Source organism: Apis mellifera, linkage group LG1 (assembly GCF_003254395.2).
Source record: "Apis mellifera strain DH4 linkage group LG1, Amel_HAv3.1, whole genome shotgun sequence".
NCBI classification, from domain to species: Eukaryota; Metazoa; Arthropoda; class Insecta; order Hymenoptera; family Apidae; genus Apis; species Apis mellifera.
Genome location: NC_037638.1, coordinates 11,200,333 through 11,224,519, shown reverse-complemented (window position 1 = coordinate 11,224,519; position 24,187 = coordinate 11,200,333). Strand labels below are relative to the sequence as shown.

The window sequence follows — 24,187 nt, the reverse complement described above, 5'->3', positions numbered from 1 at the left end:
AATTTTGATATATTTTTCAGCTATGAAAATTTCTTCAAAGTATAAAGAAATTTAAAGGTTAAATATTAGTAATGCATATTATTTGAAAAAAAATCTAATATATGATGAAAGATATACTCTATCAATGACGCCAGAAACTAATTCCATTTTCATGATTATAAAGTTAGAATATATTATTTTATTATTTTTAATTCTTTTAAAATCTTTCGATGTGAATAGATACGTGCACTCGCATGCTAGGGAATAGTAACAGTGAAACAATTGAGCAGAAAAATTATAATTTCGAAGGAGATTAATTCTAGACTGTTCTATACCATCAATTTTCTCGAGTTCGATATTGCACGATATTAAAAACCGGATGTTCGAATAGAAAATAATCTCGAAGTAGTATAAAAATTATCTTCCATAGATTTCTTCTTTCTGTAAACAGACTCAAACGATTTGTTAATCGCGCATTTCCGTTGCACGAAGAGGGCTGCAATAATTCTTCAGAAAATTCTGTTCTCTAATAATAGTCGATCAGTATCTTAGATCTCTCTAGAACAGCTGCATCAAATAGTTCTTCATCTCTATAATAAACTTTAAGAACTACAAAACTTAAAACTTTTGATAAAAAGTATTTGCAATTCTTTAGAATTTTTTAAATTCGTATAAAAAAGAAATTATACAGGAAACACTTGTATATTTCTTTTTAATTATAATATTTTTAAAGCTATAATATTAAATTAAAACTCCTTATTATTAGTTCTTTAATTATACAAAATTCAATTCATTTTGTTTTATAGTTTCAATATATATTCAATACTACATCATTATTGAATTACCAAATATTCTTTCAATATTTTTTATGAGCTTATCTATTATTTTCATTTCTATTTTTTAAATTTATATGTTCTCATTAAACTATTACTATCAACATTTTTATCATATTGTTCATTTCAAAGTAGAATTTCAAAGATTTGACATAAAAGTTTTTTGAATACAAAAACTGTTTTTCTTATCAAACCAGTTTATATTATTTAACATTTTTTTCATCAATTTAACATAATTATTGAAGAATCTTAACTAATGTGGTATTAAGAATTTCAAAATTCAATTTTTCTAATTTTCTACTATTACTACTTCTTTAGTACTAAATATAACATCAGTTTTATATTGATTTTTAATCTTATTCAAGAGATTAAATTTCATTTAATCTATTCAGCTCATATTGAGACAATCGCACCATCTTATTTCAAGTAGTACCAATTAACCTATAATCTAACCTAACTTTGATTGTAATCATTAATCGAAGTATAATAAAGTAATGAAATTAAAAAAATCATTCTGGATATGCAATATATGTTAAGTCCACGGAAAGAAACCAGTTCCTCAGGGCGAAAAATTCCACGCGTGTCGTAAACTGGTGCTGACCGTGCTAAATATAAACGGGAAAAGGAGGAAAACGTAGCTGTGAAGTTCGGTGATGCACCTGTGAATATTTAGTGTACACCAGCTGTTTCTTGGTCGACAGGTGTCTAGGCAAAAATTAGTCAATTTACAATTGAACACATATACGATTTTAATTGTCAGAAGAATTCTTTTTTTTTTACAATTTTGAATTTATTTGCATATGGATTTCATCTTTTTATTAAAAAAAAAACTTTTATAATTTTAAGTCATATTTGGCAATTTATATTTATAATTTGTGATATTAATTCAATCATTCAATCATTTTAAAGGATCTACTATTTATTTAAAAATGAACTGAAGAATTTGTAGAATGTTTTAATTAGTTTTTTATTTTGTAATAAAAAGATTTTTCTAATAAAGTTGTATACAATTCATGAGTTTGAGGATTTATACATGTTTATAATTTGAAATTGAGTGATAATAGTGAAAATGATATTTAATCTATGATTTATGAATCTATAAAACTTGAATATGTTATTTACAATATTTATCTTAATAATTAAATTGTTTGTATATTTATAAATATAATGATAAATTTATATTATAAATTTAACACATTTAAAAGTTTATAAAAGTTAAAAAAATTATTTAGAGTAATAGTCTAGAAATTTAAAATTAATCATCATAAACATATTTAAAAAATAGTATTAATTTCATTTCCCTGACAAAATTAAACATAATTTATTATTATAAATTAACTTAAAAACAATAATAATTCTTCCAATTAATTTTCACAATTTCAAATCTAAAAATTTTTAAATTTTTCAATTAAATTAATAAAAATTTAGTTTAATTTACTAAAAATCATTTATTAAAATATGTTTTCTATCTTCTTAAGAGATCATAAGATATTTCTTTGCAGTTCAGATTCACAGAAAAATAAAAATAAAAACATAAAGAATTACAATTGCTCTCCTTCCAACTCGTGACACACACAACGAACATTCACAGCTCGTTAACACGGTGAGCCACTCTTGGCTACCGTATAAAGCATGAACGGCAGCGGTACTCTGATCAGCGTTGTCGATGATGGAGAATCTCAGATAGATAGAGTGAACGCCTTCGGCACCGAGGTTGAAAAGTTTGAGTTCTCTTTGCTATGCGTGAAAGAAGCATAAGAGATTCATCTGCATAACAGTTAATGATTCCGGTACACGATGTGCCTTGTACCGGTTACTACACGATGTTACCGCGTGCGCGCGCATGCGCATATTGAACCAAGATTGTGGCGGACAATCGCAAGCCACCTGTTTGCTAGAATCTGGTGAATAATTCTGTTATTTTGTATATCTCTGATCAGTTAAAATAATTAAGAAGTTACTGTTTTGTTTAATATGAAGAAAAGATATTTTTTTTTTTATCGAAAATACATTTTTTTCGGACTGACTGATCTGGCAATTGGATTATATATTTGAAGGTTATGTTTAAATCTTAGGTAAATAAAATAATTATTAATTTTTTATAAATCGAAGATTCAGGCATAAATTAAAAAATGTTGCTATAAAATTATAATACTATGAATTTTACTACTGTCGATTCTAAAACATTGAATTATTATAAGATGTATTATAAGATGTATTATATTCAAATTTTTTTCAAAAATTTTAGAAATTTTTTTTTAAAATTCTCATAGAATTTTCCATTTTTCTTTGAATAATGATCTTTTGAATTGATAGTAGTAAGTAATTTACAATGGTAAAAAATTGATTGAGGAAACCTTTATCCTTTTCAAATGAAGGAAATATTTGGAAGGAAGATGAAGCGAACATTTGATTGAAATCTTGATGGTGAGGCAATTGTTTTTGCTCATTTTCTTGAAATAAAATAAATGATATCAAATGATATAAAAAAACATTATAACTATCAATTTACAATATTTCATATTTTAGAATTATTGATAATTAATTTAAATTTATTTTATAAACTTTAAAATAATGATTTTGAAGTTAAAAAGTATATATCGAGTGTTTATCTTGTTTAAAGTTCAAATTGTTTCAAATTAAAAGCATTTATAAATTTTTTGAATTTGATAAAAACTTTTTATTAAAGTAAAAACTATGTGGTACTTGCCACTAACCTATCCAATAAAAACTTTTTTTCATGAAATTCTTGGAAGCAAATATCCTGATGAATCGAAAAGAAATATATAGTTACTTTTTGAGTTAAATTAAGCCACCAATTTCGATCAAATATCCTTTCAATCGACGAACCAGAATTGAACCAATATCTTTACAGCAACTTATCGTCTCCTCGATCGTTTATGAACCTAATCTCTATCGATGTTTCTTTTAAAATAGCCATGATCTTCTTTCCAATAAAGATTATTCGAAGTACATATATTTATAGAAGAATCTCGATAAATCGCGGTCGACTTTTATAATGTGAAAAGCAAACAGAGAATGAAATTTACAAACTACAATAGTTCAATGAGATATATGGTATGTAATAATTCTTTTCAACTTGATAAATAAAGACTTCAGTTACCAAGAAAGGGATCTGATTGCTTAATTATAAGGTAATATACAAAAATTTCTTTTCTCAGTTCATTTGAAAACTTGACTTAATAACGGAAAGCGGGCAATTTCAAGTAAAAATTAATTAATTATTAATTATAAACAATAAACTTGTTAATAAAAATAAAAAAGTAAAAATAAATAGTTATTATGTAAATAGTTTTGCTTTTATCATTGTATATGGTAGAAATTTAAAATATTCAAAATATATTATAAATTTTATTGCTTTTAATATACTTTTACATTTTATAACATATTATCTAAAAATATTTAGATCAATCTTAGCAATGGAAACAAAGAAGCCAGGTGAATATTCAAAAACATTTGAAATTAGTTCTGTTTTTATCTTTAAAAAAATCTTCAACATCATTTTTTATCATAAAAATTCTACTTTCTTAATGATTATAAATTTGTTTTTTACTTTTCTCTATACTTCATGATACACAAAATACATTTATCAAAAAAATAAACATGATTTCTCTAGTATTATTATTACAAACCTATATTTCTGGAATTACTTTGAAAAATTATCCAGATAAAATAAGGAGAAAGGAGGCTAGAGAGATTTTTGCTAATTCATAACTTGTGATTGAGTGGAGTAGAAGATTGGAATGTTGAAGAATATGATAACGATGACTAAGCGGCTTGACTCTTATTGATAGCAAGTAGTCCGTATCATTACGATCCTGAAATCGATTCCGGAAAAAGACTCGTTCCACTTGAATTACATAAGAATTTCTATTCCAAATCATTAACCAATGAACCATTCAAAAATGGTTCAAAATTCGTTCCAATGTATTTTTCTCTTCGTTTGAAAAAAGAATGTATGTATACATATCAATAATTGATTAATAATTTTTAATTGGAAACACAATTTAAAGTAATTCACCTGAATATAAAATTTCAACTATTGAGGTATAATAAATAGTAAATTTAAAATCTGTTGGAATTGACTATATTTTACCAAATTGGTTAATTAATTGTCAGATAATTAAGCTTATATTTTTTGGTATTTAAAATACGCATACCATAGATACTGAATTACCATTAAATTTTTACAATTCTGTTGAAAATAATTGTATTACCAATTAAGTTTGAAATTTGGTAATCAAATGTGAATTATTATACAATTATTATAAAAATATTCTGAAACTGTTTATTAATGTTACTCTACTCATGATTGACTGTTGAAAAAAAACCATATCTAAAATAATTATTTAAATAATTAATTTACATATGTAAAATATAAGTCGAAACATAGATTTTTATCAAATATGGAAATAGATGAATTTTTATAACTTGACTTCTTATTAATTGGCCAAATTACAATTAATCAAATAATACAATAATTTTACACGTTAATGAATTCGTACTCATGCGTTTGTTCGAGTGCAATAAAAGATACAATAAAACAATCGTGGATGCACCAAGTAAAATGTTCCGGTTTTATCGAAGCTATCTGCTTAATGGTCGATTAATAACCAATTAACATCGCATTTTCAAGTGAACCAGTCAGTTAACGATCAGGCAAGAACCATTATCGTGTTTCTTAGGTAAGACGAGGGCATCAAGAGGATATACTCCAGAAAAACGGCAGCGTCATTACGATGAACATTTGCAACCACTTACAGTGAGCCTGCGGGACATCGCCAACAACGGACAGTTTACTTCTATAGTATAGTTTGCGTGTCGTTATACAGTGAAATTGTTATGGATAAATTTTATCATTTTTCTGTTGCAAGAGATCAAATTTGAACAGTTTATAATAAAATCTATAGATGAGGTAGAATGAATGAATATTTAACATACAGCAAGAAATTAAAAGTTTACTTTTCAATAAGTATAAAATTTTATAAATCTAATATTTTTACGTTTCAAGAATTTAGTTTAAACTATTTCCATTAATTTCTAAAATCAAATTACAATACTATAAAAATATTACATTACATACAATATTATATATATACTATTGCATATAGAATCAAGATTTAATTAATTAAAGCAATACTACTAATTCTCACATTATTTTAAACATTATGAAAAAAGTGTATCATCATTTAAAAAAGGAAAAAAAATTGAATAGCGCTGAAATCAAAGAAAATCAAGTAATCTCCAATGTTTCGAGTAAACCACTTAAACCGCACTCAATTTTCCTCAACTAATGTCTCCGTGTTCCTTAAGAACGTTCACGCGAGACTATCGATGCGAGGCGATAGCGTTGCAGCAGATTGTGGCCTCGGGGTGCGGTTGTGGTCGCAGCACGCACAGGCCCTCGTGGAATGATGCCGGACCGACATGACTGGAGTGCGCGCGCGTACTCAAAAGGGGCCTCTTGGCGAGGCGTCGGGCCCTGACACGCCACACATATTAGAAACGAATATAAATATATCGAGAGACTCAGCAGGCATCGCGGTCCAATAGTGGGGATAGACGGACGCGTATTGGTGGCGTGGAAGTTACACACAGTGCAGCGGCGTAACAACCCGAGTTCGAGAACGGGCCTTCGTTCTCCCTCCCTTGAGGCGGCTTTCTAGCAGCCGGCGGCCGCCCTTCTCCCCGCACCTCTCCTTCTCCTAGCGGTCCCATAGCATGCTCAGTGTCCGCCCGGCCTCAGCACGCCCGAGTAGGAAGGACGAGAACGTCGCTTCTAGAAGCTTTTTTTAATGCGATCACTGTACTTACCTGCCAATTAACCGCGTGGACCTTTAATCACCTTTTTCTTTCACTTACATTCGCAAGTTTTGTGCGCATTTCAGCCTGAAGATCGATTAAGTGTATCCAACGAGAAGATTCTTGACGATTGTGTTTGACGTTTAATATTCCGTTTGATATCCCACTTTTGTGATACTACCCATTTTTGTAACAGGATTAATAATATCGTTGTTTTATGAAAAATTGTTAGCAACTTTGGACCATATGGATCAGTGATTGATATTTGAGATTTCGATTTATCAGGAATAGACTGACACGTCGCGTGTCAAAGCTTTGGACGTTGAAACAAATACGATTCGCTGGAGAGGATGATCGCAGAGGTGATCGGAAATTGACGCTTAAGAGAGATAACTGTGTGAATCCCAAGCGACGAAGGAAGGAAGGAAAATCGATAGATCGATTCGAGAATCAGCGTGAAATGTTATCGTTCGCTCAATTCCCTTTGTACATTCGGCCACACTGCGTATTAAAACGTTAATCTCCGGCTGTACTACCGGTTATACGTACTCTTACAGATTGCCTCTCCCTCGCTCTTCTTCGTCTCTCTTTCGATTCTGCACGTTCTATCCTCTCTCTCTTTCTCTCTCTCTTCGCTTCATACCTCTCCTTGTTGCTCCTTCCTCGCTTCGTCTTTGTCTCTTCCCTTGCTCTCCACTAGCTACTACCTTTCTTTTCTCCTTCCTTCCTCGCTGTATTCGCTTTCTTTATCTCTCTGACTTGTCCTTGTCTTGGAGAGTCCTCTTGGTGTTCTTCAAGAGCGCGTGCCAACCGGAGAAACCAAAACGATGATATCCCGTCATATGCCAATGTTATCGTTTTGTCTTTGTCTTCCGTGAAACTGTAAAATTGTACGAGATACAATACATATAGAGAAGTATAGGATATCTTTTGACCTCGATGGAGTATTGGGTTGATGTTGACATGCACGGGAATCACCGAGTTTCACCTTTTGACTTTGACGCTTTTTGGATTCCGAACACGATCCTGTCAACTTTTAAGAGACAGAACATGAATGAAAAAAGATTTATCTTTTATTGACGAAAAGATCAATTGCATACTAATTGCGACATCATTAACACACAGGAATACAAAATGTTTGATATTGAAAGATGATGTCTTATAAATTGAACTAAAGATACAAAAAAAAAAATCCATTAATTAATTATAATTATGAACCATAGATAATGTCCTTTACAAATATTATATCATTCAGATGACACGTTTATATAGATCAACCTCTACCTCGTATATAGAAAGATATAATAGAAAGTAATGTCGAGTTTAGCGAGAAGACGAAAGACCTCGGTTCTGGGATCGAAAAGATGGTGGCAGGGTGGCTGCTGGGCGACCAGGAGCCACCAGGAAGCTTATCTCCGTAAACTTTACGCCAGGAAGAACGATCAAGTTAACAAAATAGACGATGAATCCGCCATTCGAAGGGACTTGTCCACCAATTGGACGTCCGGCGCTGTGTATGAGTTGCCCTCTACCGACGAGCATTATCTCGATGCCTTTTTGAGAAATCGTGAGGATGGAAACGAGGAAGATGATGTGGTCGGAGTTGTCGTCGGTTGTCCAGCTTTGGCCGCAGCTAGAACTAGTCCCACGGAGAAGTGCGTGGAATACTTGAACAATGCTCATGACGTCGCGGCGTTTGAAAACGAACGCAGAATTACGGGAGAGCCAGTGGTAGCCGATTGCGGTTCTATGCATTCGGGTTACGATGTCGCTGTTTCTGCAGAGTGAGTTAATCTCGTTTCGACCTATTCGAGGGAAAGTTTTTCGTTAGTAGTATTTGAGTAGCCTACTTGATAAAAATATTGCTTTAGTAACGTTTAATAATGTTGTTTTTTGGCAAAATGGTTAAACTCTTGAAAGAGTGTAGAGAATGTGATTGGAAAATGTTTCATATTATGTTGATTATTATTGATTTTAATGATTTGATATTTGAGATTTTATTAAATCAATTGTGAAGGATTTAAAAGTTCAGGAAGAGAATTTTCTTGATGATACTTAATAAATAGTTTAGAAGATTTATTGATTATTTACATTGAGTATATTACTTTAAAGTTAGTATGGTTATTATAGCTTATAGAACTGCTCATAAATATTTTCTGTGATCTATTTATACATATATAATAATATATACATTATATCTATAGATGTATATTAACACTTCATAAATGTTTTGGAGATTTATCTTAAAGATTTCTTGATTTTTAATGGTACATAATAAATACTTCTGGATATTTATTGATGATACATTACTTTAAAATGTATGTTTATAATTGTGAAGTTATCTATTTATATCTACAAGTATAATAGCATTTCATAAACGTTTTAAACATCATAAATATGTTAAAATATGTAAATTAATGACGAATTAATGATTATAATATTTCTTATAGAATATATATAAATTTAAATTATTCGTTATTAAAATGTGTTCGTTATTAAAATTAAATAATATAATAAGTAATATAATAAAATATCAATATATATAATCATATATTTGCTATCATTTAATTTTTATATTGTCTTTCTAATCATTATATTAGAAAGAAAGAAAAGTTTATTCCATTTGATGTTAAAATTGGACAGAATGGAAAAAATGAATTTTTTAAATAACAAAACAAGTTTATAGATCATAATATTTATAGAGATTTTATTGCCAGATAAAAATAAAATTGAAATTAAAATTGTAAGAATTAATAAAAAAAAATAAAATAAAAATGAAGATTAGGATTAAGCTTAAAATCTAATTTTTAACATTTTTAACAGATCACTATTAAAGAATATGATATCTAAATAACAACAAAGTATTGTTTTAGTACATAATTTGAACAATTAACTACCAAAGAAAATTCGCACTTTCTCATTGAAAATTGAATTCCATCATTTGTCCTTAAAATGTATTAGTTTTTAAATTAATACATTTTTGTTAATTTTTATACAAACTTGTTCAGATCTTGCTGTCTAGTAGTTATATGGGATTTCGATGGAAACAAATGTTTTGCCGCTGGTTACTGTATAATCAGGCTTACCACTCGCCGCCAATTCATCGTCTTTCATGCAAATAGGTTTTCTTGTCACGGTATCTCTCGCAATCTTTCTCTTTCTCTCGTATCATGCATCTTAATGATAAACTACCTCCTAAATTGTACATGCGTATTTTTCGACTTGAAAGTGAATTAACGCTTGTTCTTTTTTTTTCTTTCTCTTCTTTTTTTTTTTACGGATTAAATAAATTTTCTATTTATATGTGTATATATACTCTCGTTTTTTTAACTGAATCAATATTATTTTATATTGGTCTGAAATTACTAGATGTAATAATATGAAAATAATTGGTTTTAATTTTTGGTTGGAAGATAATATTTCAATTTTGTTTACATTTATTTTTTTTCTCTATTTTTTTTTTTAATTAAAATTAAGGAATTTTAATGTTTTATGTGTCATGTGTTAATTTTTATTTTTGATTATATTTAGTTCTCTTATTTTTCAGTTAAAATTAAAGGATATATTAATTTTATGCGATTATAATTTTTTTTTTTTATCAAAATTGTAGAGTATACATATAATCAAGATCTTTTCATTTCTTAGAATTGATGAGAAACGAATTTATCACTTCCTCTGGAAAAAGAATTCGTTCTTGGAACTTGTTGCTACATTAATATGCAACTCGTGCTTTACTACATAAGTTCGTTATTGCATACTATATAAAAAAATTTTAATACTTTATATATTAATTTAAAATCAATTAAAATTTTTTCAATATTCACATTCTTATTATTATTTTTTTTTTCATGGTAATATACATCTCATTTTTAATAGAAATTCATTATTTAGTAAATTCATATTTCAATTAAATGGATTTAATTGAAATTCTTTCTTGGATTCAATTTGCTTTTATAGGCAAAATCTGTATATCATTATATTAATAAATTATATATTATGCATATGATAATTAATTTTATGAATTATACTAATGATCATAATTAATTATTTTACATTGATTAATATTTTTTTAATTTTGATTTTCTGCATTATCATCTTAAGGTCAATGCGATATTTTCATTTTAGAACATTTTAAAAAATTTTATTATCATCCTCCTTCTATATCTGCTATAAATTAAAAAATTATGTAGTTTCATATATATAAAATAAAATTATAAAATTAATGTTAAATGAAATCTATTGTAATTTAAAATTTAGTATACTATAAAATATATATAATATATAATTACAATAAAATAATATGATAATATTAATATAAAAATTTTATGTAAAAATAAATTAAATTTACTATAATCTTCATAATGATAAACTTATCTTACTACAATATATATACATAATATATAGATTTAGCAAATTTGTTAGGAATAACTTAGGTAATGCTAAAATAAAAATATACTGATATAATTTATCATGTTTTAATAATCGTAACATTCTAATTATTATTCATCAACAATTATTACTCATCAAATTATTTCATAAAAATAATATAATTTAAAAAAAAATACACATTTTAATTTTTTATAAGCTAAAAAACTTTCTGAGACTTTCCATTTGATCCAAAAATCAGGCATCAACTTATTTTTAGTGCAAAATCAGAGAAAAAAAGGATCGATGATCTCGTTATTTCTAGACAGCTTCACTTTAATTCAGAATTCTGATTCCAGAAAGGTGTGCAGAAGCTGCAGGTGTCCCAGGGAGGAACATCAGCGGACTTCGACGGAGGCGGGTGGTCCCTCGGGACTCGGCCTCGGTCCTGGTCCGCCGATGGCCATGGCCATGGCTTTCCAAAGTGGGGCCGCCGGTTCTTCTCATCAGGAACCCTTCAAAAGTCCCGTGCAACCGGCTCCGCCGGGCCTCGCCCTTCAGGAGGCCCTGATGCATCATCAGAGGCATTCTCAGAGCGACGATGACAGCGGATGCGCCCTCGAAGAGTACACGTGGGTCCCGCCAGGTCTCAGGCCGGATCAAGTAAGAAAATAACTTATTTGACACGCTTAGAATACCGACATATTGATGTTCCCTTGATGCAATCGATTTTATCTCTTCGCTTTTAAAGACTTGCTTCTCTTATTTTTAATTTGAAATATTCTTTATTTTCTCTCTCTCTTTTTTTTTTTAAATTAATACTAGATTTGTGCATTGCTGTTCATGATTTTATTAACTATGATAGATGTTTAAAATTTATTTTTTGTATATTGTAAATTGTATAAATTAAAAAATAATATTACTAACATTAAAAAAAGAAACATATATACAAAATCTTAGATGAATTAAACTGATAAATTTCTTCAAACAAATTTTGGGCATTCTATCTATCCATTTTCTAAAATAATTCTCAATACCAATAAATTATTGTTATAATATTTATAAAAGATTTTTTATTTCATGCAATAATGAATGATAAAATATGAACTTTTAAGTGATAAATGATAAAATTATATAATTCTATTTTTAAAATGTCAAATTTAAATTTTTGAAACTATTTGTTGTCAAATAATTATATAAAATTAAACCTTGCTTTTTCACTATACCACTATTTATATAGTATATGAATTATAGATTCATTATTCTCGCCTTTATTTATATTTATTTTTTTATTAAATAAAAACATCAAAAGATGTTAAGAGAATATAACTCGAAAATGATTTGATCCTGAAATAAAACACTATTACAGACTACTTTACTAATGTTTTGTTCAAGGGAGGAGACCGTCACGTGTCTCGTGTAACTGTAAGCATTACATTTCTGAATTATTCATGAATGATGAATATCGAGCATCGTGATATATATCTAAAGCTTTTAACCTTTTCAGCTAACCTCGTAAAATTTATTATGATTATTATTAAAAAATGATTAAATTATTCTTATTTCTATTATTTTTTTTCACAATCATATTTATTCCATTTTTCCTTTTATTGTGATAAATACATATAGATATAGATTAAATCTCATCATATAATGCTTTTTCATATCACATAATCTAATCTTTATAAGAGCTATGCAGTAGTTTCAAACTATATCAAAATATACATATTATTTTCTTCATTTTTATTGAAATTTTTGTCATTGTATAATTGAAAATTAACTTTTACAGATATTAATAATAATTTTACATTTATAATTTTCAGATAGAATTTTCTAAAAGAATTTCAATTATAGAATAATATATTTTTATATTATTCTTATATTATTATTATACAGTATTATATATTATGTAGTATAAAGTATCTGATTTATTGCATAATTCAAAACATAATTGAAAAAAAGCTGTAATATAAAACCAAGAATTTATTTTATAAAAGTTTTATGATATAGAATTTTATTTCATAAAAAAAAAGAAACTTATGAAACACATTATAATATCAAAGTTCAAATACCCATCAAAACTATTTCCTCTTCCAATCTTCTAAAATATATAACAATATCGTTTCTACAAATCTATAATTTCTTAGAAATTATATTTTTACAAGAATTAAAAAAAGAAAAAAAAGAATTTTAATTAATAAGAGTATCGAGTACTCACTCATTATCTCTCCATCAAAAAAAAAAAGAATCCTCTTTATTCAGCTTTCAAATTTATACCGCTTCCCTCTTCCTCGTGATCACCATATCCCCCTTCCTCCAAAAAAATCTCCTAATACCTCACAGCACGTATCGCTCTTAATTACCATTTTCTCGCGCCATGTGTCACAGGTACACCTGTACTTCAGCGCACTACCGGAAGACAAGATCCCGTACGCGGGCAGCGCCGGCGAGCGGGAACGGGTGAAGCAACTGCTGCAACAACTCCCACCGCACGACAACGAGGCACGGTACTGCAGCGGGCTGACCGAGGAGGAGAAGAGGGAGCTTAGGGTGTTCGCCGCGCAGCGGAAACGCGAAGCGCTTGGACGAGGACACGCGAGCCAGCTGGACAGGGCCCACGGCGCCGGATGCCGCGAATGCAGCAGGCCGATTGCGGCCGGTGAGATGGCAGTGGCTGCGAGCCGCGCCGGTCCATCCGCCCTCTGGCATCCGGCCTGCTTCGTCTGTTGCGTGTGCAGGCAGCTGCTCGTCGACCTGATATACTTCTGGAAGGAAGGCAGGCTTTACTGCGGCAGGCATCACGCGGAAACGTTGAAGCCGAGATGCTGCGCTTGTGACGAGATCATACTTGCCGACGAATGCACAGAGGCGGAAGGGAGGGCGTGGCATATGAGGCACTTCGCCTGCCTCGAGTGCGATCGGCAGGTAAAAATATGGGGTGTCGAAACTTTGGATCAAATAGGACAATTTTGATTGGATCAAAGATCGGATCAGTTGTGAATCAATTGTCGTGAATCTGAAAAAGTTGATGAAGATGTAAATATTTTTCTATGATTTTTAAAATTGGTTAGTCAACTTGTTTTATGAAATCAGAATTTATGAAATCAAATGTAGAGAGAAAAGGTATGATAATGTCAGTCAATGATTATTTTTTGAATCTGGCATTATTATTACAGTGAAATTAATAAGAAATTTATGGGAACAAAATTATTGTGTTTTAGAAGGAATAGAGTAGTTATGTTTTATGGTAAATTTGATTGAAATGATGAAATGATAGTATAGATAGATCAAGTTATTGGAATACATCAATTATTAGAATAGATAAGTTAAATTTTGTAGAATATTTCTTGTTATTATTTAAAGTCAATTATTTAATTTTGTTCCTTTCAAATGCAGTTGAAGAAAATGATGTTACTAACTGTCCATGAATATTAAGCGAGCAAAATTCATGAATTATGTATTTATAAGTAAAAAGAATATTTGCATCTCAATATTGGTACTTAAATACTGCTAACATATGTTTAAGATACTTAAATTCATTTCTTTTAAAAGTATAATTTAATAAGTAATAAAAGTAAATTGTTTCTCATTAAAAGTAAGAAAAGAACTTAAAAATTACTAGAAAATAGGAAAAACAAATATCTCACTTGGATTCACAATTTATGACTTATGATTAATGGGGATTATCTCTTCTTACTTATCGTGATGACTAATCAAAACTCCTTGTCGACTTAAACAGGATACGTTTACTTCTACTAATTTCTCACTATCAGATTAAATCATATGCCAGTACATACTGTAACTTTATCACTTGAAATGCATTAACCACACAAGAATCCATATCTATATCACAATATATTTTATTAAATATATTTGAATATAAAAAAAAGCTTGAAAAAAAGCAGATAGTATTCTCATCTAGTATTTGTATTGAATGATAGACAGCAGAAATTCCGTTTTTTGGGCATAACAATTATTTACATCAAAGATATCCTCCGAGAGTTATTTGGGATGAAACGGTGGGACGATTTAACTGTCAGCTTCAGAACTGTCCCCTTTATATTCCCTCGATACCCGTTCAGGACATGTGACACTGTAATTCATTGAATCAAGGTATCGATAAATGTCACAGGTCGTACAGATGATTACAGGAAACTTCTTATCGGTCGATCTGATTCGATAATGAACAATGGAATTAGAATTATGATCCAAATTGTAATTATTGCCATTTCTGTACACTAGAGATCTCCAATTATTCAGTATAATGTGCACACTCGTAATAACAGACGTCGAAATGGACTGATAAGACGAATGGAATTTGATAATAGAAGCATATTTTTTTTTATTTCGTTAATTTAAGCAATGAAGAGAATAATAAAATGAATAATTTAATAAATAGTTTTTTTCTATTATTTATTTTAATATTTTATTGATTAATATTAATGATTATATATCTATATATCTTTATATAGGATTGGTAGATTCAATTTTGCATATTGAATAATAATTATATAATTAAAAATCAAAATTTTTGCATTGCTTAAAGTTATTATAAAATGAAGTAAAAGCTATCTTGAACTAAAATTTTAAATAATTCCTTTATTTTATTTTTCTCTGATATTTATTCTAAAAACTTTTAAATAATTAAATACTTTCTTGTATATACATATATTGTTCAAAATCAAGAATTTGAAGAAAATATCTCAAATATAATTAATTATTATGTAATAATAAACGTATGTTTTAATAATTTATTAAATAATTTCAGCTTGGGGGTCAAAGGTACGTGATGAGAGAAGGCAGACCTTACTGTCTCCGATGTTTTGATGCCTCGTTCGCTGAGTATTGCGACAGTTGTGGCGAACCAATTGGTGTCGATCAAGGGCAAATGTCGCACGAGGGTCAACATTGGCACGCAACCGAGGCTTGCTTCTGTTGCGCCACTTGTCGCGCATCCCTTCTTGGACGACCATTTCTTCCACGGAGAGGTGCCATTTATTGCAGTATTGCCTGTAGCAAGGGGGAACTACCAACGACGCCAAGTGACTCTTCTGCTGGACCACCACCACCACCACCTTCCTTCCTTAGGTAGGAAGGAGGTCCTTCTATTGTTCAAACTTTTATATAATTGAAAATGAAGATTTTTTTAAAAGTGCAATTAAGTTTAATTTAATTATTGGTTGAGAATGTTTATTATTATAAAATTTTTTATATACAGTATTATTTAAGCAGTTTCATTTAATTATTTATTTTTCAATTTTTCTGTCTTTTTATTGAAAATCTTATTCTGATAAAGCAAAGAATCATTGTTTAGATTCATTTTAATGATCTTTAAATAATTTTGATTAAGAATTTATTTTATTATTATTCAATTTATAGAACTGGCCGGAGACCACCACCTCCAAGCGAAGGTTCCTCAAGTCCACCACCCCCACCACCACCTCCACCACCACCTGGATCCAGACATACTCTCTGTTCGCCACGTAATTCACCTCGGATGAATAGAAAGCATCATCAGACATCTGCTTCTCTAGCGACAACACCTACGCAAAGCACTTTAAGCCCTGAATTTCCGGTTGAAGCATTTCCTTCGAGCAGTTCCAGATCAAATGGTCTTGATCGTGTATTACTCGAGAGGAATCTTGAAAGACTTCTTCAGGAACGTAGTTCTCATCCAGAAGAAAGTCGTAACGAATTGGGAAGGTAAATGAATTTGTCAATAAGTTAGTTTTTTAGACAAATTAAAATTATTTCTTAACTAGCAATAATTCATTATCAATTAATAAGATCAATTATATAAGATTTTTAATTATAAAAGCAATTATTTTTATTAGTGAAATCACGAGAATATTATGAAAATTTTTATACAAAAAAAATTATTCTGTTAAATGATATTCTCTCAAATGAAATGCCAATTACAAAGTCTGATAATCTGTGACTTATAAAGGTATTATTATTTTTTATACATTTTTAAAATTCAGTTAATATACTATTGAAATATCTAATATATAATATATAATATTTACAGTTAATTATATTATTGAAATATCTAAAAGATAATTGGAGCAAATACTTTTAAGAGATATGGTATAGTAAATTATCTTCTCTCTTCAAATGTTTCTTTAAATTATGCATCTTACACAAACTCATCATCCATCATCATGTGTCATTCTCATCTTCACAAATACAATACAAATTATACATAACAAACTAATCAACCCTATTTATAATTACAATATAATTACCGCAATACTGTTTACAAAACAAAATCAAACAATCAAACAATAAATTAATCATTATAAATCTTTTTTTCATAGGTTGATGCAAGCGAGGGATCGTGAGCCATTAAGATGCATTCAGAATTGCGCTCCTTCCCACGCGTCAAGCATGCCAGAGCTACCACCACCTCCCCGACCATCATCTGGAGCATCGGCATCGGCATCAACGTCTACATCGACCGGTGTTGTCGCGACAACGATATCCGGGGTTGTGCTAGAATCGGCGACATCGCCTACCACCCTCATTGTCGGGGGTCAAACCGACCCTCCGACACCAACGTCGCGGCGCGTGCGGTTTCAGGGCGATTTAGACATGAACGATCACGCAGCGAGCTCCTCCCGTATCCCCCTGTCGCCTGATAATGATAGGAATTCGTCATCTTCGCCTTCTCCTCCGCTTACATCGCTCTCGAGAACAAACGTGTCTCGATCGAGAAGCCTACAATCGGAGGAAGTAGCTGACACATCCGTTTGGGGTGTGTAAATTCTCTTGTTTTGCATAATACAATTCTAAAGAGGAATCAGTTATTTTATACTGAGATAAAAAATGTTAAATCTAAATTAAAATGTGTATCTTGACTGTAATGTTATTATTATTGAAATTGATATAAGTTTATTGTTATATATACTGTATTATTTTATCTATTAAGCATGATTTTTGTTTTTACTGTTTAATTAATTCATTAAACTGTCTAGCATTTATAATTATCTTATTCAATATGTTAGAATTGTATTCTTTTATTATATATATTATATTTACAATAAGATATTGGTAGGTTTAATGAATAGGTTTTTAAAAAATGTATAATTATTACATTTTTTGTGATTATTATATTTATTGTAATTGTATGATTTATTCCAGGTATTGCTGGAAACTCAAAATCGAGGATAGACGGCGATGAAGAAGACATTGAATCATGCTGTTCCACTTGTAGCTCGTCAAGCAGTTCCGACGAAGCTGCAGCTTATGCTTTACCTCCAAGAAGAGCATATGGCGGTGTTAGAATCTCTTATGTGCCCAATGATGCAGTGGCATGTGCAAGGAAACGTACACCGACATCCTCGACGTCGAATCAAACGCAGAGAGATACAGATAAATGCATCGTGTCCTGATGATATCCTCGAGAATTGTGTAGAATTGTTTTTATATCAATGTATTGTCTCGAGGGAAATTTTTGTTTCACGATTATGTGACGTGAGGAATAGGTTCGTGCAAGTCTCGAATCGACGAACAACGCGAAACATGGACGAACACAAATAAAAACAAGAGTTCCTAAAATCGATGTAACCGAAGTTTACGAAATTTTCCACGGTCGAGACTCGGCTTTGAGTGCGAACTAAATTCCAGAGAGGATTTTTAATATATTCCTCGTGTATATAGTTAAACCGTACTTCCGATACGATCACTCGTGAATACCAAACAATCGCGAAGATCGCGCTTCTCCTTCTATTTTTATTACCGTTGAATGTATTTTATAATTATGATGACGATAATATTATATTTTATTACCATTGCCATTCCCAATAAATAACATTTTTAATAAGTGCCGTGTTCTTCTACGAGATTCGATTGTTCTGTAACTTTTTCAGACAACGATCTGTATATAAGAACATTGGTCACAAAGATTCTACTCCACATGAAACAATTACAAGTATTTAACCGTGATGCAACTGCATGACGTTATGCTATAAGTACAAATGAAGAGCGTTCGGACCGAGATGTAGACAATCTGAAAAGTATTCGCAAAATAAATTGAAACGAAGTCTATGGAAGTGATTGTGTCGTGATATTGATATTAATCACCTTCTTTTCTTCCATATATTTTTATATAAACTAATATATAATTATATATTTAATTATATATATTATACATTATATAATTATATATTATATATTATATTTAATATATATTCTAAATAGATTATGTGATTGAAGGAGGAGATATTTTCTTGTTAATATTTTTAGAAATATCATATTGTTCAAAAATCTTTAACATTACATCATAAGCTAGAAAACAAAGTAAAATCATTTTATAATTTTTTTATCAAATTTATAGATTTATTTCAAAATTAATTTTCTTAAATTTATTATCCTATTTCACTATTAATTCAATAATGTTTTTCTGCATGAAAATTTGCTTTTTATTTAAATCTAAGGTAAGATCAATTATAAAATAATGTTTGGAAAATTCGTAAAACCTTGTTCAACAATCATTCTACAAAATGTGTGTAACCTACAATTGAAATTGCGGATAGAAATCAATATGCTGTACTAGGTTAACAATTGCAAGATCTAACAGTAGATGAACTACGCGATGTCTGTCGTCTGATTAGAAAGAGGAGAAAAATGAAAACGCACGGTCGAGTAGCGAAAAGAGCGAAAGTGGTTTCTCTCAGCATGAGACGCCTGTTGTTATGCCACTATCTCGTCTACTTGTTATACTCATAAAATCTCTCTCTCTTTTTCTCTCCTCCTCTCTCCTTTTGTCTAACTTTCTCTTATTTCACGCGAGAGAGATCTCTGGTTTATGACTGACCGCCAAAAGAGCCAGAAGAATAAGCTACACCGATTTATTATCTACAAATGTTTCTAATCAAGGATCGTGCCATGTTACAAAAGACAGAAATGCTACATTACCGTATATATTACAATTCAATTTCACATATTCAGCTTATCGAATATTTTATGAATATTAAACGCGTGTTTAAATGAAATTACATGATTATGTCATAATAATTCAAGAGAACATAGAATTATATAATTGCTCTAGGGGACTCTCATGATCTGCAAAGAGGTTATGTAGTTTAAATGAATTTTATGAAAATTGATTAATTTGAAATAATGTTGAAAGAGATGAAATTTTATGGTATTTGGAAAGAAAAGTAGTAAAAAAAATTTAATTTTAATTTTGTAAATTAAAAGAATTATTTTAAGTTGTATATAATTTTGTCTTTTTTCTCGTTTTTAATGATTTACTCCAACAAAATATGAAAAACTATAAAAATTTTGGAAAATATTTTTCTTTTGTTTTATGTATCATTAATATGTATGCTTTAAAAAAGGTTAAAATAGTCTGAAATGAAATCTCGTCATAAATCGCATATTTGAAATTGTTTTTATAGATCAATAATTATGTAAATCAACATATGGATGTTTCTCAAGAAACATTTTTCTTGTGTTCATCGTATACTTCACTAATGTCGTTAATATTATTAAATATAAAAAATATAAGTCTGCATAATTATTATTCATTTAGAATGAAAACCAACTATTTAATTAAAGTTATAGATAATTAATTTAAATATGATAAACTTTAAGAAAATTAATTAAGTCCTAATGATCATATTTGATGTAATACTTATGCATAATACGGTAAGTAAATAAAGCATAAAAAAGTTTTCATAAAAAATATATATATAATATTAATTTATATAAATGGAATATATTATATTTAATCCATATTCATTAAATTATTTCTATATAAATTTCATTTTGAAGATTAATGTTATACATAAAGTACAAACTAGATTAAAATTGTGTAATTATAAATAATTCTTGTGATTACAAAATGATAAAACAATTGATTCAAATAATCAATTCTCCATACTGTCAAGAAACCTTTATTATAGTTTGCACACATCAAAATGATTATCAATTAATCATATATTCGAGAAGTAAACAAAAATAAAGAAGTATGAAATGTTGCTTTCGATTATCGATTTATTAAATTATCGAAGAAATTAAAAGATTACATTACCTTTTTAAGTTATTTTTTTTTAAACTATAGATAATATGTTTTAATAATAAAAAAAATAAAAATCTAATTTAATGAATATTTTCTTAATAATTTCTTTTATTCAGAAAATATTCATTATTAAAAATCATTATTATTATTATTATTCTATGTCTATACTTCTATACTTATATTATTAAAATTCTTTGACATTTCCCAACAAATTCTGAAACTCTCTATTTATGTTTTATTTATATCCTACAGCACAGAATAATAAACTTAAATCACATGTATTATATACAATTTCTCCATTTTGCTTATCTCCTAACCTAAACCTGCCAAAAAAGGCACAACAAATACACATACAAAATGTTTACAAACCATGTAATGAGAAAAATTGCTATGAAAGGAATGACAGACTTAGTAACCATAAATTTATTTATGCACATATAATTCCATGATTCCATATATATTTAATCTTCGTTGATGTCTAATAACAACACTGACATAAAAATGTATTCTGTAGGCGGAATTATGTTATTTCTTGCGGATATTCTTTCCAACTTTCTATAATACTCAGTATATATTACCATATTAATTTATATAATATTAAGAATTATCTATCTAATATTTTTATTTCAAATAAGTTAGATTGTGGATTGTGATTTTCACAAATTTATTTATTTTATAAAAAAATATAAAAAAAAAAAAATACAATAATAAAATTGAAATATCGCATAAAAATTTCGAGGTTAAGTTTCGATGAAATTGTTATCAAAATCATAAGTTATAAGTTAAATCAAAATTATATGTTATTTACAAATGTTTAAAAGTTCAGAAATTTTATTAATTAGGAATTTAAATTATTTTATTTTAAATAATTAAAAAAATAATAATAACTAAGAAAAGAATTTAATAAATATAAGTAAATAGAAATAATAGCGAAAAAAATTTGAATTATCTTTAAATTATGGCTTAATTTCTATTATAAATTATATTCAAATTAAATTTCATAAGATATCTACAATTAATTTTGACCATTTCTTTTATTTCATCTTTTTTTTATTTCATCTTATTTAAATCACTACTATGGAATTGAATGAAATTTTGATTTCCCGTTACAAGAAGTCTGATTCATACGCAAATTGCGCTAAAGTAATTGGAAAGAGAATGCATTCTTATCTAGCTACCTCTATTCATAGCCATTCCACTAGATGTTGACACGCTTTGTGAATACGCCCAAAAATGTTCCAGCGAGAATCACTAGTCAATATCGATGCCAAGAAATTCGATTAACCGCGAGAAACACATATATAAGAGTTCGCACTTCACGTCATTCAGTTGTGCTTGATATTAAATATAATTTATGTAAAGAAATTTTTGCGGAATAAGTTGATTAGTGATCATTAGGCACGCATAATTATGTAATATTATGTAATATTATGCGTATTAGATATTTTGTGATGTGATAATGTGAAGTATTTTTATTCTATTCAATAGTATCCTTGGTGAAATTTTATGCTGAATATATAAGAAAATAGCAAGAAATTATTGTTCTGAAAATAAATATATTTGAAAATAAAATAATTTTCTTTTTTAATTAAGAATTATAATATATATTATAATTATGCAGATTTTAGAATTATTTAAATTATTTTTCTATATAATGCATGAGAATATGAATTTAACATTATAATTACAAAATAGAAGAAAATATTCAAGAATACATTATAACTTCCAGTTCAATATAACAATAATAAAGAGTATTAAAAAAAAATATAGAGATTGAACAAAAAAATTAAAATAAAATGTGATTTAAGAAAACAAATTATATAAAAGAAAATAACAAAAAATATAATATCAATATTTAATAAATAAAATAATATAATATTAATAAAATTCAAGATTAAAATTAAAAGAAGAAGGATCTAATTTATGTTTACATCAAGAATAGAAGAATAAATTAAAAAAGCAAAAAGAGAAATACAATAGTACAATATAAAATTGTTCGTTTCGAAAAGATAATGTCGAAAATTTCACCTGATTGTCAATGGTTGATTTCATTGTAGCAAAAACACATCAAACATTGAATTGTATGAGTTAATCATACATGATGCAAGTAGGCCGACTTTTACAAAAACAAACGATCTGTGCGACGGTACAATATACCATATATAATTGGTCAGCACATTGCTAGTAACTCGTGAAATATTCCAACAAATCCGACATACATTCCAGTACGGATCTCGGCTACTTACGTTTCACCTTACTGTGGAATGCAGTCACCTTGTGGCAGGTGTACGTCCTCAAAGGTTTCAACTTCATACTTTCCCCAATTTGAATTCAAATGTGTCTCTGTCGTGGTAGCAACCAACAAGATCTTGTTAAACTAGTCATTTTGATTTTGATCTTCTTCCCTTATATCGTAAAAGAGCTGAAATATTTGATTAATACTCATATTTTGATTAACATTTATACTTTAATTTAAAAATTGTTAATATTTCAATACATGAAATTCTTTGATTATTATATTTTTTAATTAAATAATTGAAAAATAAGATCAAAGAAAAGATTAATCTCATCATAATTTTCTAAAATTATTTATTTTATCATTTGAAATTAATAATAATATTAAGAATACTTTCAATATAATTATTATATTTTTTTATTTTTTTTTTCCATCAAAAATATTTAAAAAATATATTTATATTATCACATCATCTACTTATAAAGATAATCATAAAACGATTAAACTTTATTTATATTAATAGATAACGTGATAAAATTGTAATATAACTTTCAATGTGAACAATAAATAATAGGAATAGTGACCTTGAACAGATAAATATTCTACATTATCTATACTTTACATTATTTTATATTTTAATAATATATAAATATTAATCATTTTTCTTATATTATCAACAATTCTATTATAATCAACAATGAAAATAATAATAATAATAATAATAATAAAGATAAAAAAAATATGATATTAATGTACATATTTTAAATTCTAATCATCTAACTGAACATGGAAATAACAGCAGCTATTCTAAATATTTCAGATGAATATTTGAACTTACAATATATAATAAAATAAAATAGAGAAAAAAATTCTATAGAATAATTTTAGATTAGATACGCACGCATAAGAATCGAACTAACGGGTCCA

At 28.4% G+C, this 24,187-nt stretch overlaps 1 protein-coding gene across 7 annotated transcripts in view; it reads left to right on the top strand.

Moving 5' to 3' along the window:
* LOC410724 (protein prickle) overlaps nucleotides 1–19,051 on the top strand; it is an 89,249-nt gene extending 70,198 nt beyond the window's left edge. For 4 of the 7 annotated variants that reach the window (XM_006569605.3, XM_006569606.3, XM_006569607.3 and 1 more), the window contains 6 exons: nucleotides 11,360–11,663; nucleotides 13,389–13,925; nucleotides 15,769–16,088; nucleotides 16,380–16,703; nucleotides 17,318–17,754; nucleotides 18,141–19,051. In XM_006569605.3, the coding sequence (XP_006569668.2) occupies nucleotides 11,360–11,663; nucleotides 13,389–13,925; nucleotides 15,769–16,088; nucleotides 16,380–16,703; nucleotides 17,318–17,754; nucleotides 18,141–18,391 (2,173 nt within the window). In that variant the 3' untranslated portion in view covers nucleotides 18,392–19,051. Of the gene's footprint in view, nucleotides 1–6,544; nucleotides 8,420–11,345; nucleotides 11,664–13,388; nucleotides 13,926–15,768; nucleotides 16,089–16,379; nucleotides 16,704–17,317; nucleotides 17,755–18,140 lie in introns of those variants that run through there. The other 3 variants (XM_006569611.3, XM_026446342.1, XM_394201.6) reach the window with 2 other exon arrangements.
* Nucleotides 19,052–24,187: the final 5,136 nt, after the last annotated feature.